General features: G+C 61.3%; 1 protein-coding gene across 3 annotated transcripts in view; it reads right to left on the bottom strand.

The window, feature by feature from the left end:
* RAI1 (retinoic acid induced 1) overlaps positions 1–15543 on the bottom strand; it is a 76637-nt gene that overhangs the window by 1746 nt on the left and 59348 nt on the right. For 2 of the 3 annotated variants that reach the window (XM_082064902.1, XM_082064901.1), the window contains 4 exons: positions 2367–7968; positions 1142–1235; positions 783–832; positions 89–377 (listed from right to left, as the gene is read on the bottom strand). In XM_082064902.1, the coding sequence (XP_081921028.1) occupies positions 363–377; positions 783–832; positions 1142–1235; positions 2367–7952 (5745 nt within the window). In that variant the 5' untranslated portion in view covers positions 7953–7968 and the 3' untranslated portion in view covers positions 89–362. Of the gene's footprint in view, positions 1–88; positions 378–782; positions 833–1141; positions 1236–2366; positions 7969–15543 lie in introns of those variants that run through there. The other variant, XR_014185346.1, reaches the window with a different exon arrangement.

Genomic DNA, 15543 nt, shown 5'->3' with positions numbered 1-15543 from the left:
GGGTCCGGCGGCCCCACAGTAAGACAACATCGCCGGGACCCCTTCTACATGGCCCCCCCAACCCGAATCCCCACCCACCTCCCCCCTGTGCAGCCATCCCAGGATGGGATCCCGTTCCGCCTCCCGCATAGGCCAGGCCGGGTTTTGCCGGGGCCCGGCGAGGGGGCAAAACCCGGCGCTGGATCCGCCCGCCCAGAACGGGCTCGGGGCGGGAGGGGGCCGGGGCGGCAGCGCTGCGCCCACCTGCAGCGGGGCGGCTCCCGGTACGGCTCGGTACGGCTCGGTACGGCCCCGCTCCGCTCCCCAGGGCGCTGCCTCCTCCGCCGGTCCCTCGCTGGCAGCAGGGCGGGTGCCTGCCGGAGCTACAGCGGCTGCCTCTGCGGGGAGAAGAGAGACATCAGCCCGGTGGTCCCGCTGCGGGGTGTCCCCGTCAGCAGCCACCCTCCCCACTCGCGAATAACTGGGTGCTCACCCGAGACACGGCGCTTTTAGCACGGGTTCAATTATCACCCCCACACCCCATCAGTGCTTAGGGAAGGGGGATAATCCCCAGTACCCCGGCTGGGCGTTCCAGACCTGGCACCCACTGGCCTGTCCCTGCAGCGGGGGGTCCTGGGGGGCCTGGTGTCATCCAGGGACACGATACCCCATGGGGCTGAGTGTCTGGGGTAGGTGTGCCACGGAGTGGGGTGTCCCTGGGGGGTAGATTGTTCCAAGGCAGAGCCCCCTACCCCAGGGGCTGCAAAGCACTGGGGGTGTGTGCAGGGGGGTTCTGTGCTTACCTTATGTTTGGGACATTTCAGAGAGAAGCTCTCTTCGGTTAATAAGCAACCTGCGAGGAGAGGAGAAAGCCGTGTCAGGGAGTCCCCACACTGCAGGACGGCTGTCCCTGAGCAGCAGGGACACAGTGTCCTCCGTGGCCTCCCACCACCATCCAGACCAGCTGCAGCCTTTGCATGAAGGGTTCAGCTGAGGACGGCCAGCCAGCCAGCGCTGCCGGTGCAGGGATCATCATTGCCCCAGCTGGCAGGGAGCCGTGAACCCCTCCTGGGCTCGGGTGGGCTCCAGCGATGCGGAGCAGCCAGCCAGGTAGGAGGGTACCAGGGGACCCCCGTACCCCTGTCCCTGTGGCCGGGCTCACCTGTGTCGACGGCACACGCGTAGTGGTAGGTGTGGGGACACCCCTTCTGGCAGCAGCCCACGGTGGCTCCCGCTTGCTGGCAGCTCGAGCACTTCTTTAAACACATGCAGGAATTCGGAGCAGGGAAGGAGAGATGCAGAGAGACAGAGAGATCCCATCAGAGCCCAGCGAGGGAGCACAGCGCCACGACAGCCCCAGCCATGAGGGCAACACGCCAGCATCCCTGCGCCTCTCCAGCCCCAGGCAGCATCTTTTCCTCCCGTGCCCGCACACCGCAAGTGTCACTGTGCCCTTTGCTCGGCTGTCTGCAGCCACACACGAGCTTCTGCCCACCGTACCGCTCCCCTGGATGGCACCGAGCCCACAGCCATCCTCCATGGAGCAGGAGGTGTGAAGGTGAAGGGCCAGGGCCAGGGCCGTGCCATGGCTTGGTGGCAGTGGTGGATGAGGACCAGGGTGTTCCCCATCTCCTGTGCTGTCCCCAGTGGGTGCTGCAGGGACAGGAGCCCCCAGCCCCATGGCGTGGGCAGGGAGCCACGCTGCGAGCATGCACACCAGGGAATACGGCCAGCCCCAAACCTGGTACTGGGGGGCTTGCTGGAGACCCTCTGCTGGGTGGCTGTCGCCTCCCGCTCCCCAGCACAAAAGCCCCATGTTCCAGCAGTGTCCTCCCTATTTTGCTCCCTCCATGTACCTGTGTTCCCTTCATTCTGGGAGAGGAGAATCATGGAATAGTTTGGGTTGGAAAAGACTTTCAAAGGTCATCTAGTCCAACTCCCTGCCACAAGCAGACACACCCTCCCTCCAGCTCTCCTTGCCCCGCTGCCCATCACTATGGCATCAGGCCATGTCATGCCCTTTTTTGTCTTCCATCCTGCCTTCACCAGGCTGTGTCTGTCCCACTTTGAGCTGCCCCCTGTGACACATGGCTGGGCTGGGGGATGCAACCCACCAGGCTCAGCATCCTCATGGTCCCGGGGGGGCCCTGCTGTCCTCCCAAAGCATAGCACCAGAAACACGCTTCTATGCCTAAAGGAGGGGGGTTTAGGTGCTTTCTGCCCCGCTCTCTCAGGGCAACTCCTCATGCTCAGATGCTCGGGTCAACCCTATTAATTTTCATCCCAGCCAGAGGTGCAGCCGCAGGAACCACTCCGGCTGAAGGAGGCCAGGGGGAGATGTCACCCCGGGGTGCTGTGCCATGCCAGGTGGGCAGCTGAGCTCTTACCAGGTCAGCAGCCGCCTTGACGGCCTCCTGCAGCCCGTAGAGCTTCCCCGCCACCAGGAAAACCCCAGCGGTCCATACGGCACAGGCCTCGTGCAGCCAGTGCTCCTGCGTGTCACCCGCCGGCTCCTGCGGCGGGGACTCGGCCTTGTGACATTCGTGCCGCCGGGGCTTTTCGGCCGCCTCCTCGCCCTCTGTCCTCTCGTCACAGCAGTAGCAGCTCTGCAGCCTACGGAACATGCCCCGCGGGCTGGAGCGCAGCGAGCTCTGCTTGGCCACCTCCGCGGCACCCTCCGGCCGCGCCGCCTTGCTGCCGGCACCACAGCCACCCTCTGTCCCTCGGGGCGCCCGGTCAGCCGTGGCGGCGGGCGGGATGGCGTCCTCGCCCGGCCCCTCCACCCGTGCCTTCTCCTTCAGCCGCGACTTCTTCTTGGGCAGGCAGTCCTCGGGGTAGTAGGGCCCGCAGAGGTCCCCCAGGTCCTTGTAGTTGGCGGGGTTGCGGCACAAGCAGCAGACCAGGCAGGCAGCGCTCAGCGCCTTCGACACCACCGGCCCCATGTGCATGGTGGAGGAGGCGGGCAGAGCTGCCCGTGGCCGCGGTGCCGGCCCAGCCGGTCCCCGTTGCAGCCGGGCTTCCTCGCCGGGAGTGTTGATGACGGTGCAGGCGGTGGTGAACTCGCCACGCCGTTCCACGTGGACGTAGGGGGCGAATGGCGGGGCCCGGCTGTCCGCCCGCAGCCGCTTGCAGGAGATGTATTTCAGCCGGATCTCGGGCTCGGCGGGGTGCAGCAGCGGCACTTGCTGGGCTTGCCGCCGCCGCTTGCCGCGGCTCTTGCACCGCGCCGGCACCGCCTTGGCCTTGCCGTGGGCCAGCCGCTTCCGCTGCCGCTTGGAGTAGCCGTTGTAGTTGGAGTGGTTGGCCCGCGGCTTCGGCCCCCGCGCCGCCCCAGCAGCGGGACGCACCTCAGGGGGCCCCTCACCGCCCCCGGCCTCCTTCTCCTCACTCTTTGGTTTCTTCCCCTCCCGCAGCGCCTCCTCCCCGCCGCCCGGGCCGGCTGCACGCTCCCGGGGCAGCACCGGCGGCGCGGGGCCCAGCGGAGCCTTGGCCGTGCCCAGCGCTGCTGCTTTGCCCTTGCGGTTCCTCTTCTTGGGCAGTAGCCCCAGGCTCTTGGCTGCCACAGAGCTGGGCTGTGCCCCCAGGGCCGGGGCATCGGCCTCACCCTGGCAGCCCTCGGCTGAGAGCTTCTTCCCGCTGCCCAGCTTGCCCTTTGGTGCTCGGCCGGCGGGGTTTCGGCAGAGCTGCTCAGCCGGCGGTGCGGTGGGTACCTTCTGTGCTGCCGCCGGCTTGGGCAGCCGTGTGTCGCCCGCTGCCGGGGCCACCCCACCGTGCTTCACCGCCCGCTCCCTCTCTGTCCCTACTGGGCTCAGGGAGGTGCCGTAGGTGGCCACCGTGGCCGCCACCGTGGCTGCCGGTTTGCAGGTGAACTTCTTCAGGTTGGGCGAGGTGATCTTCTGGACGATGGCCTCCAGCTTGAGGCCACGGCCCTTGCGGGGGGGCAGCACTTTGGTCTTGGTGGCCTCCTGGAAGGCTGCCCGGGAGGTGATCTTGATGCAGACGTCGGGGGCCTCCTTCGGTGGGGGGGGCTTTGGGACAGCTTCACCGGAGCTCTTGGGGGCCAGCTTGGCTTTCACCTTCTTGGCCACAGGCATCTTCTTGAAGAGGCTGGAGGGGCCCTCTGGCTTCTCCTCCTTCACGCCACCACTGTTGCTCCGCAGGACCAGGTTCCTCTTCTTGGCGGGGATGGGGGAGATGAAGGTGGACTTTCTCTTCAGCGAGTGCAGGGGCCGCTCGGACATCTTGCCCCCCATGCCTGGCCCTGCTTTGGGCAGCTTCATCCGAGCACCCACCTTGCCCTCCTTGTGGGGGCTGCCTGGGGCCGCCAGCTTGAAGGCAGGTGGGAGGTGGTTGTTGATGAGCTTCTTGGGTGCCTTGCAGTTCTTCAGACGGACATCAGCCGCCCTCTTGCCCCGCCGCCTCTTGGTGTAGAAAACCTCCTGCGTCTTTGTCCGGGAACGCAGGATCATCGACCGCTGGTCCCTCTCCCCTCCCTCCACCATGTCCCCCTCCGGCGGTGTCGGCCCTACTGCCTCCTCCGCCGTCACCAAGCCAGGCACCAGGATGGCGGTGGCATCGCTGGCGTTTTGGACCACCTTGGGGGTGGGCCGGCCGCTGCGCTTCCTGGCTTTGAAGGCCACCCGCTGCTTCACGCCACAGCCAGGCTTCTTCCCCAGCTTCTCCTGGTGCGCGGGGGCCTTCAGCCCCTCCAGCGGTGCCGGGGCGCGGGGCTCGGCCAGGGCGGTGAAGGAGCGGGTGCACATGCGCGCTGGCAGACCCTCGGCTGGAAACCGGGGCGTTTGGCTGTGGGCGTTCTTGCTTGGCACCTCTGCCGGGCCGTCTGGCCCCAGGCAGGCGCCGGCCATGCCACCGGCTGCCAGAAAGTCACTGAAGGGGCTGGGCACGGCGCTGCCGGGGCTGTCCCCCTCCAGCAGCCGGCAGTGAACCCTCTTGTTGCGGAGGCTCTTGCCCCGCGAGACCGGCTCAGTCTTCCCCGGCGTGTTTTCGGGCACGAGCTGCTGCTTCACCGCCACTGATGGGGCAGATTCGGCATCAGCCACCTCTCGGGGGGATGTCTCCCCTCCACCGCTCTCCTCCTCGGGCTGGATGTGGGGCAGGGAGGACTTAAACCAGCTCTTCACCTTGGTCTCTGTGCCCACGGCAGGGCCCAGCAGGATAACGGACTGGCCGGAGAGGCGTGCGGCAGGAGCCGAGCTCTCCTTTTCCACCGTGCTGACAGTCTCCTCGGCAGACACGGGCACCTCGCTGGAGGACAGCACGGCAGGCATCTCCGGGGGCTTGGGCGACGAGGTGTCGTACGTCACAGACTTTTGCTCCGAGCCGGCCAGCTCGCAGAGCGAGGAATACTCCTCCACCTCCAGGTCCGACTCCTTCAGCTCAGGCGAGGAGATGATGGGGATCTCGCTGAAGTCCCCTGTCGAGCAGCAGTGCCGGGTGTCCTGCAGCCACCTCTCACTGTCTGCCTTCGTGGCCTCATCGTAAGTCAGTGTTTCCTCCTCTTCCTCCTCCATTGCCTGCTGGCCAAAGTCCCGGTCCGGCTCGCTCTTGGCCGGCTGCTCGCCATCACACAGATCCAAGCCACAGGCATTTTTTTTCTCCTTGCAGGAGCCCACCAGTTTACTGGGGAACAAGCCCTTGGGCAGGTCGGAGGTTTGCAGACCCGAGCCCAACTCCTTCCACCGCAGGCACGCCTCGCCCAGGCTCTCCTCTGGCCACTCGAAGTGCTCCATGGCATTCTCTGAGCCCTCCGAGTTGGCGGTGGTGTTCGAGTAGCAGCTGTAGCCGGCAGCCCCCGCGTTCGATGTCGCTGCCGGGATGCTGGGCTTGGAGTTGAAGGCCAGCGGGGACGCGTCCTTCAGCGCATCCTTAGTCTCAGCATCCACAAACTCCACCTGGGGACCCTCATACACCTCCTCACCAAAGTCCTTCCCAGCGCTGGCCCCTGAAGCCTTGTCCAGCTTGAGGGGCTCGGTGAGGGTGCTGGAGTCACCCTGGCTGGGCCAGGTGCCCTTCACCATGGAGTCCAGGCAGGGCCGGTGGTTCTCCAGCTGGAAGGGGGACTTGGTGGCCTCCTTGCTCAGCATGGGTGAGTTGGCCCAGGTTTTGTCCGCCTTCTCGCTGATGGCATCCTGCAGGACGATGATCTCGGAAGCCAGCTCCTCCTGGGATAGGGCGCTGAGGAGCAGCCGGGGACAGTCCCGTTCATTGGTCACATACTTGGTGAAGGTCTCCAGTGGCAGGCTGGCGTGGATGCTCTGGAAGGAGTCGTCTGATTTGGTGGACATGTCATCCGGGGAGGTGACGGAGCAGGTGGACACAGACTCGGGCTTCGCCTTAGAGTTGCTGTTGACACGGGCAGGGCTGCGGTTCTGGTTGCAGTACAGGAAACTCCTCTCCAGCTGGTCCTCTGACCCACTGAGATAGTCGGCATCCTGTGTCTCGGTGTGGACGGACTGAGGGGTGCTCAGTGGGTCAGACAAGGGGGTCCCCACCTGCTCTGCCGAGTAGGTGCTGCTCTCAGGGCTGCAGTGCTGCCCCTTGAGCTGCTCTGGGGTCCTCGCCGGGGTCTTGATGCCCTTTTTCTGGGGCACAGCTGATTTGGAGAGCAGCAGCTGCTGGACAGTGTTGGAGATGTTCTCCACCTGGGAGGTGAGTGCCGTCAGGCTCTGCAGGCTCAGGTCCGACAGCAAGTTTTCGGGCAGCTTCTCCTTTTGCAAATTTTTGCAGTTCCCAGATTGAGCGTCAGGGCTCGTCCCATCAGTGGGAGAAGGGTTCAGCAGTGGCATGAAATGGCTGTGGTCAGTGATACCAGCTGGGAAGGCGCCGGTGCTCAGCGGCTGCTGGCTGTACTGGAAGTTTTCCAGGTTGGGCATCAGTGGGGAGGGAGTGGAGCTGTAGGACGGGGACCTGCCGACGGAGCGAGCCGGCGAGTGGCTGGCGCTGGGGCTGAAGGTCTGGTAGTACTGCTCCGGTGTCCGCACGGGCGGCGCATCACCCTGGCAGTAGGTCTGACCTGGCTGGTTGTAATGTTGGTACTTGGCCAGGTTTTGGTAGTGGAGAGTCTCTGGGGCGTGATGCCGCCCTTGCAAAGTTTGCGGTGGCTGTGGAGGCTGAGGCGGCTGCGGGGGCTGCGGTGGCGGCGGCTGTGGGGGCTGCGGCGGCGGCTGCGGGGGCTGCTCGTAGCCGATGCGGTTGGGCTGGTAGCCGTGCAGGTTGGGCACGCGGGGGCCAGGGGCCAGGCTGGCAGCATTACCCAGGGGCCGCTCCAATGGTGGCTGCCCCGAGGGTGCCGTGCAGCTCTTGTAGGAGTGTGCGGACTGGCTGCCCCCCGGCACCGAGGAGTAGGTGGAGGAGGCAGGGAAGGACTGGGAGCGCTGCCCAAAGTGGGGGCTCTGCGAGAAGGGCATAGGCGAGGAGACATCATTGGGCAGCTTCTGCCGCTGCAGTTTGGGGTAGGGGAGTGCGGGCGGCTGCTGCTGCTGCTGAAAGTGAGTCCGGAACGGCAGCGGGGCAGCCGATGGCTCGTGGTACGGCCGCCCGCCCGCCAGAGCCGCCGTCTTCTTCATCAGATTGTCCTCATACTTGGCCACGCCACCGGGCAGCGCCTGTGGCTGGCTGCCCCACGCCTGCAGGCTCTCATCCCCCGAATAACGGGCCGGGTAAGGGCTGTTCTCCTGCACGGCGTAACTGGAAAAGGCCGGCCTGCCTTGCAGCTGCTGTCCGGCTAATTGCTTGTTTCCGCGGTGGTATTTCTCCACGGTGCTGTTCTCGTAGCCCGCGTACGGCAGTTGCTGCTGACTGTAGTACTCCTTCGCCACCAGCCTCTGCCGCTCGCAGTTCGGCCCTGCCTGACTTTGATGCCTGTAATTCTCCAGGCGTGATGTATCTTGTGAAGTCGGCTGGTAGCTCTGCTGGTTGCCATGGAAACCACACCTTTCTCGAAAGGACTGCATGGCGCGGGCTCGTTATCTGCGAAGAGAGAGAGAGGCGAGAATTCAAATGAAGCATCGCCACCGCGGAGGGCCGGGGAGCGCGTGTGCCGCGGGGGACATCGCCTCGCCTGCCGTGGCATCACCCTGCTGGCACCACGTGGCCTTGCTGCCACCCTGCGGCACAGCACCTGGCAATGCATCGCCCTGCATTGCCTCACTATGCATCACATTGCCCGGCAGTGCCTCGCTTTGCATCACATCGCCCTGTATCACCTCACACCGCCCTGCATCACATTGTGTTGCCTTTCACCTCCCTGCATCGTGTTACCTTGCATTTCACCTCCCTGCATCACCTTACATTGCATTGCATCACCCTGCCTCACATCACCCTGCCTTGCCTTGAATCGCATCGCCTTGCATTTCAGCTCCATTCACCACGTTATCTTGCATCACATTGCCCTGCTTTACATCGCCTTGCATTGCATTGTCTTGCATTGCCTTGCATTGCATCGCCTTGCATTGCATCGCCTTGCATTGCATCACCTTGCATTTCAGCTCCTTGCATCACATTACCTCACTTTCCATCACCCTGCATTGCATTGCCCTGCATTGCATCGCCCTTGCATTTCATCTCCCTGCATCTTGTTCCCTTGTATCATGTTACCTTGCATTGCATTGTCCTGCATCGCATCACATCACATTGCCTTGCATTGCATCGCCCTGCATCACCTCACCATGCATTTCACTTCCCTGCATCATGTCACCTTGCATCGCATCGCCTTGTATTTCATCACCTTGCGTTGCATCTCTTTGCACTGCATCACCGTGCATTTCATCTCCCTGCATTGTGTTACCTTGCATTGCATTGCATCGCCTTGCATTGTCCTGCATCCCATTGCCTTGCATTTCATCATCTTGCATTGCATTGCGTTGCATTGTTTTGTATGGCCCTGCATCGCATCACATCACACTGCCTGGCATTGCATTGCCTTGCATCCCATCACATTGCCTTGCATTGCATCTCCCTGCATCACATCGCCTTGCATTGCACCACCCTGTATTGCCCCAGATTGCAGCAGCTGGCTTTGCATCACCTCACATCCCTCTGCAACGCATCACCTCGCTCCACATCACATCGTTTGGCGTTGCATTGTCCCACCTTTCACCACCCTGTATCACCCTGTCAGACCTCCTCGCATTGACCCCGCAGCATCGCCCTGCTCCGCAGCACAGTGCCCATGAGCAGAGGGGTGGCTGGGTCCTGCTGCCTCCCCCCTGCCTGCGCCGTGCTCAGCCAGCCCCCGACCCCGCTGCCGGGACCTTCCCCATCTCTGCTGCCCGTCCCCGCTTTGCTGGGTGAACAAACCCTCTCCCTGCAGCCCCGCAGGGCACAGTGACCCCCTGCACCACGCATGACCCCTCGCCTCTGCAAATCGCTCACCCCCCTCCTCGCACACCCTCCCTGGGGACGCCGGCATCCTGCGAGCCCCTGCGAACACCTCTCTTATCGCCATTCCTTTTAATTATTGAGGCTAATTACTGGAAGCAGCAGCGTGGCGGGCCAGAACCGCAGGCTCTGCCGCAAAAAAAGTCATTTCAACTTGCCGGTTCTGCCCGGCTCTGCCTGCTGCTGCCTCCCGCAGCCCCCCCGGCGCTCCCCCTGCCCGGTGCGATGCCATCTGGAAGCTGTCTGCTCCCGCCAGCCCAGCGCCTCGGCACCGTCGCCATTAAACATCATTTCCAGCCCCGCTCCCGTTAGGTGCAGGGAAGCACCTGGGTCACCAGTTTGATCTCGGAGGCAGCTGAGCAGCTTGTGGGGCTAATGAAGGGCTTGAGGACACATCCTGCCTATCCCCAGCACCGGCAGGTCAGAGGCGCTGAGGTGAACATGAGACTGTTCCAGCAGCAACTTGAGATTTGGGAGTTCAGGTTAGGGCAGCCCCAAGGGTCTGCAGCTCCCCAGGGATGTCCCTGGTGCTGCTCCCTTGGTGACGTGCCACAGTGGTGACCCTCGTGCTGTCCCCTCTGCCTGTGATGAGGGGAGGAGATGGGGTGCTGGTGGTGTGGACACCAGTAATGTCTCCTTTTTGCACCTTTTTGGGGACTATGTACAAAGACAAGGCTTTATTTAGTTATATTTCCACAACCACCAGCACCTTAGGGATGCACCGATTGCACAGTGCCCCCTGTGCCACTGGAACTGAGCTTGGTGCTGCCCACGCCAGCACGTCCTCCTGTCCCCCCTGTCCCCTCCATCCTCTTTTTGGATGCTTTCCATGGTCTCTTCCCCATATCAGAGCTGCAGCTCGCAGGCTGCACAGGCAACTGGAAGCGGTTGAAGCCCAGATCCCAGGGAAGGGACGGGTCAATCAGAAATCCGGTGAGGCTGGTGTGAATGTCCCTACCGCGGCGTGGGCGCGGTGCTGGCCTGTCCTGTGCCGGGGCTGCCGGAACAAAGGCAGCAAAATCAAAGCCAGGCCTCTGGGGCAGCCCCAGGTGGCGCTGAGAAAATTAAAGGGAGAAAAGGGCCCCTCGTGCTCCACGTGGAAGCAGGTCTGAAAAATGAAATCGGCTTGAGAAGACCTTGGGTTGGTGCTTTAATAGGAGCTTTTTGCCCCCTGTTCTCTTTAAATATTAATTATTGTTATTAATTAATTATTGTTACTTTTCCAAACAGCTGGGACAATGCAAGGCTGAGCAAAAGCACCCGGCGCAATGGGGCAAGTCGCTCAGTTGTGCAGAGGAAGCACATGTGCAGGGTGTGCACGTGTGCAGGGTGTGCAGAGCTTGCACGCATACAGGATTTGCACACTTGCAGGGTGTGCATGTGTGCAGAATTTGCACACTTGCAGGGTGTGCAGTGCTGTGCATGCAAGCAGGGTGTGCATGTATGTGCGTGTGTATGTGTAGGAGGAAGCCCCCCAGCGGGATCAGGTCATGGGGACAAAGGGACATGTTCCGGTGCCTGGCAAGGGCTGGGACTCATCCTGCACCCTGGGCATCCTCTTACAGCAGTCACAGTATGAGGAGCTGGATGACACCCACCGGGCTGCAGCTGCCCGTTGCTTCCCTACCCAAGATGAGCTGAGATCCCATGCCCGGAGCCACATCCCCATCTCCATGCAGGTACCAGGTACTCTGCTGGGGGTGATGCTGCCGTTGGGGGCTGGGAGGGGACACACTTGTCACCAGCAGCACCCGGACGTGCAGACAGAGCCAGAGGCCAGCTCTGCCCTCGGTTCTGCCGCAGCTTTGCCGGAGAAAGGCCGTAACAGATGTTGCCGCCTGATGTAGGCTGTTTCCGAGCAAACGCTTTAATGGCATCAAATCAAGCTGTCGACAGCAGCAAGGTTACAGCCCTGCCTGGGAGGGGGAGGCGGCCACAGACGTGTCCCCAGGGCCCCACACGGTCACCCCCCCCGCCACGTCCCTGCCAGACGTGCTCTCCTGGCCCTGAAGAAGTTTCCAGCCCAGCTCCTGCAATGGGAATCGACACCGGGCCTTCGGCGCATGGCAGCAGCCGGACACCTGCCCTTGGTGGCCGGGAAAGCCACTGTGGCTGCAGCCAGCGGTCACAGCATGGGAAGGGGTCCCCAGGGCGTCCATGGGAGGAGGTGGGGACTTGGGGCCACCATGGTGCCCAGAGCCAGCGCGGCCCTGTCCCTGCACGGCAAGGAGCTGTGCTTGTGTCTGACTACAGCCACCCGGGAGCATCCTGTCCCCACGGTCCCTGGGGACGCATGAGCAACCCAGCTGGCCCCACAGCTCCCAGCACAGCTCCACTGTCACCCTTTGGGGATACACAGGACCTTCTGCACTTCTTAGCGCCGCTGCATGACCTGGGGCCATGCTGTGGTGCATGAAGCTATGCTGCAGTGCACGGAGCCGATGTGGTGCATGGAGCTGATGCGGTGCACGGAGCTGATACGGTGCACAGGGCCAACGCAGTACATGGGGCTGATGTTGTACATGGGGCTGATGCGGTGCATGGGGCTGATGCGGTGCATGCAGCTGATGCAGTGCATGGGGCCGATGCGGTGCCCAGGGCCGATGCCGGGAGCTGAGCCATTGCACCGCGCGGCACAGCCAGCCCAGCGCAGCCCCGGCGCTGCCGATGCCGCCTGCACGGCAGCTCGCAGCCTGCCCGCTGCTCGGGAGGATTTGTGCTGCGTGGCTGAGTTTGGTGTCATTTTCCTCCCCCCCATCCCTCCTTCCTTCCTCTTTCCTCCCCCTTCCCCTTGGCTGGCAGGGACACAGCAGGGCCAGATCCGGACCCTTCTGCAGGCGACCCAGGACTTTCGGTGGCAGGGCACCCTTGGTAAGCAATTGAAACCCCCAACACCTCAGCCCTGGGGGCTGCCGGTGTCCCCCGGCCCCCCAAATCCCAGTCTCGCTTCCCAGCTGCTGCTCGTCCCACGGGGGCTGATCCGGTCCCCCCAGCCCTGCTGCTCCTCCGGCTGCTCCTGCGCCATCAACAAGGATTCAGCCACTAAAAATAGCAGCCAGCTCTGGCAGGGGGATGCTTCGCCAGCGGAGCACCGCGGAACCCCGCTCCCCACCCCAAAACCCCTGCGCCAAACCCCCTCCCAGCACACACTCCCCACCCAGGGGTGCAGCGAGGCGCCTTTGGGGTAGGGGGGTGAAGGGATGGACTCTCCTCACCCCTCCTTGGTGGCTCTCACTGGGGAATAAGCACCTATCAAGGAGCATCAGCCTCGGATTTGTTTAATTGTGAGCTGGTGGAGTTTAAAGAAACCTTTTCTGGCCGGCTGCCACACCGCAAACTGCTCCAGAGAATTGGATTATTACGGGAGGAGAGAAAAGGGGAGGCAGAGAGGGGTGCTGGGGGGGTCGCGGTGTGGGGCACAGCCCAGGAAAGAGTGTCCTGCCCCAGGAGCTGGGAATGAGAGGAACTGGGGGGGTCGGACAGACAGACAGACCTCCCGGACAGTGCAAAGGGACCCATGGGGCTCAGTGAGACCCTCTGGGGTGGTTGTGGAGCTGCCACCGTCCGTCTGTCCCTGCATCCCCTGATGTCCCTGCAGTGTCTGCTGCTGGATGATGGCACCCAGCTCGGTGGGGCCCAACACTCCCCCGGGGTGCACCCCGATCATTGCACCCAATAATGCCCCCTCCTTCCAATGAACCCCCTTAATACACCCCCCCCTCCAATGAAGCCCACTAATGCACCCGGTCAATGCGCTGTCCCCTAATAAACCTCTTTAATAGACCCTCCAATGCCCCCTGTTAATCTGCTGACCCCCCAAAACCACTCTTAATGCAATCTCTGCCCAACACACCCCAACGATGCTCCCTCCCCCAATGAACCCCTTTAATACATCCCCACTCCAGTGCACCCCTTTAATGCGCTCTCTCATTAGTGAACTCTTGAACCCCTTTGAAACACCATCTCTTCAATGAACCCCTCTTTAACACCCTTCCTCCAGTGAACCCCATTAATGTACCCCCTCTCCAATGCCCCCCATAATGCAGTCCCCCCAATAAACCTCTTTAATACAATCTCTGTCCAATACACACCAATAATGCTCCCTCCCCCAGTGAACCCCTTTAATACACCCTCTCTCCAGTGAACCCCTTTATTGCACCCTCTCTGCAATGAACACCGTTAATACATCATTCCCCCAATAAACCCCTTTAATACATTGTTCCTCCAACGAACCCCTTTAATACACCCCTCTCCAATGTACCCCCATTAACACACCCTCTCCCCAATCCCCCCCCATCACCACCACCATCTCCCACAACACGAACACTCCATCCCAGTGCAGCAACTGGGAGGTGAACGATACCCACAGGGCAGACCCCAGCCCCCCCAAACCCCCACATCCCTGCGGTCCCCCCTCCTTTTTCGGCGCTCAGCCGACCGGAGCAGCTGTTCCCTGCACACTTCACTTGCCCACAGATGATGATAAATGGAGCTGGGGCTGCGCCGCCCATCGCGCGGGGGTGGGCGGATGCGGGGAGCGAGGAGGAGGAGGAGGAGGAGGAAGGATAGGGGTCCCCATCTCCTGCAGCCCCCCCAGATCATGCTGCTCCTCCCATCCAGCTGCTGGGGAATTCCCTTTGGGGGGCTTGGCAGGGGGGGTGGAACCTGCCCAGGGAATTCCCATTGCAATGAGGTGCAACCCCCATTGATGGCTCAACACCAGATTTTGGGGGCACAGTCCCTCATCCCTGTGACCCCCCCCCAGCTCCGCTCCTCCCCAGCGAGGAATTTTATTCAGGAAAGAAAATAAAAACCCCACAATTGCCTGCAAACCGCACTCATGACTCAACGTTTCTGCTGGCCCTGGCTTCTCCGGCGCTTGCCAGGGGAAGCCCGTGGCCTCCCCAACCTCATCCCCTCGCATGGAAATCCGGCTCATCCGCCAGCTCCTGCCTCTGTCCCCTTGGCTTTTCCTCTTTCATTTTGGAATGATGGCTGGGGGGTTCCCGACGTCAGGGCTGGGAGGTGGGCAGAGGGTTGGGCTGGAGGATGGGGGGCGGTATGAGAGTCAGGGAAAGTTGGGGTGTTTCTTCTTGCTGCTGGAAAATGCCAAGGGGGGGTTTGAAAAGGGAGGGAGGGAAAAACAAAAGGAAAAAAAACCCCAAAGGGTTAAAAAAGGGGAGAAGGAGAAAAAAGAAAAGAGAAAGAAAAAAGAAACAGGGAAAAGGAAAGAAAAGAAAAAAGAAAAAAGAAAAAAGAAAAAAGAAAAAAGAAAAAAGAAAAAAGAAAAAAGAAAAAAGAAAAAAGAAAAAAGAAAAAAGAAAAAAGAAAAGAAAAAAGAAAAAAGAAAAGAAAAAAGAAAAAAGAAAAGAAAAAGAAGGAAAAGAGAAAAAAGGCAAGAGCAAGAAAAAAGAAATCAAGAGAAAAAAGAAAAATAAAAAATAAAGGGAAAAGACATAAGAAAAAATAAAAAGACAAAAAGAGAAAGAAAAGTAAAAAAGAAGGAAAAGGAAAGAAAAATATTAAAAAAAGAAGGGAAAAAAGAAAAAACAAAAAGAAAGAATAAATAAAGATAAAAGAAAGACAAAAGAAATAAAAAAGAAAAAATAATATAAAAAACAAGGAAAAAAGAAAAGAGAAAAAAGGGGGAAAACTGAAAAAAGAAAGAAGGGAAAAGGTGGGGAATTTCGCTCCGGAGCAGAATCCATCTCCGGCCGTAGCCCGGGGGGAGGTGCCGCGTGTCCCTGCGCCCCAGCGAGGGGTCGACACCAGCTGGGAGCGGAGAACGAGCTCGTGGTGGGGCTGGAAACTCAGCGGAGGTGCCGGGGGGACCCTCCGTACCCCAACCTTCCTGCCACCCGCGGCAGCTGCCGGCGCAGGCAGACGGCGGCAGGGACGGGCAAGAGGAGCCCGTGCCGGGACACCAACGGGCACAACGGCAGCTGTGGGGTGGCCATAGGGTGGCCATGGGGTGGCCACTCACCACCACGGTGACCTTCAGCCAACGCTCCAGCCTCAAAACCACCGAGCAGTTTGGCGCCAGCGCGGTGCCGACACGAGGTGACAGCCCGGCCAGGTCTGGGCACACTCCTGTTTTAATTCTTTACTCATTTTCTGCCTGATGGGTTGGGATCCTTCTTCCTTCCTCCCTTCCTTCCTTCCTCA

This window comes from Streptopelia decaocto (assembly GCF_964273445.1).
Source record: "Streptopelia decaocto genome assembly, chromosome: 13".
NCBI classification, from domain to species: Eukaryota; Metazoa; Chordata; class Aves; order Columbiformes; family Columbidae; genus Streptopelia; species Streptopelia decaocto.
The sequence above is the reverse complement of the archived record's forward strand: the minus strand, read 5'-3'. Positions and strand labels throughout refer to the sequence as shown.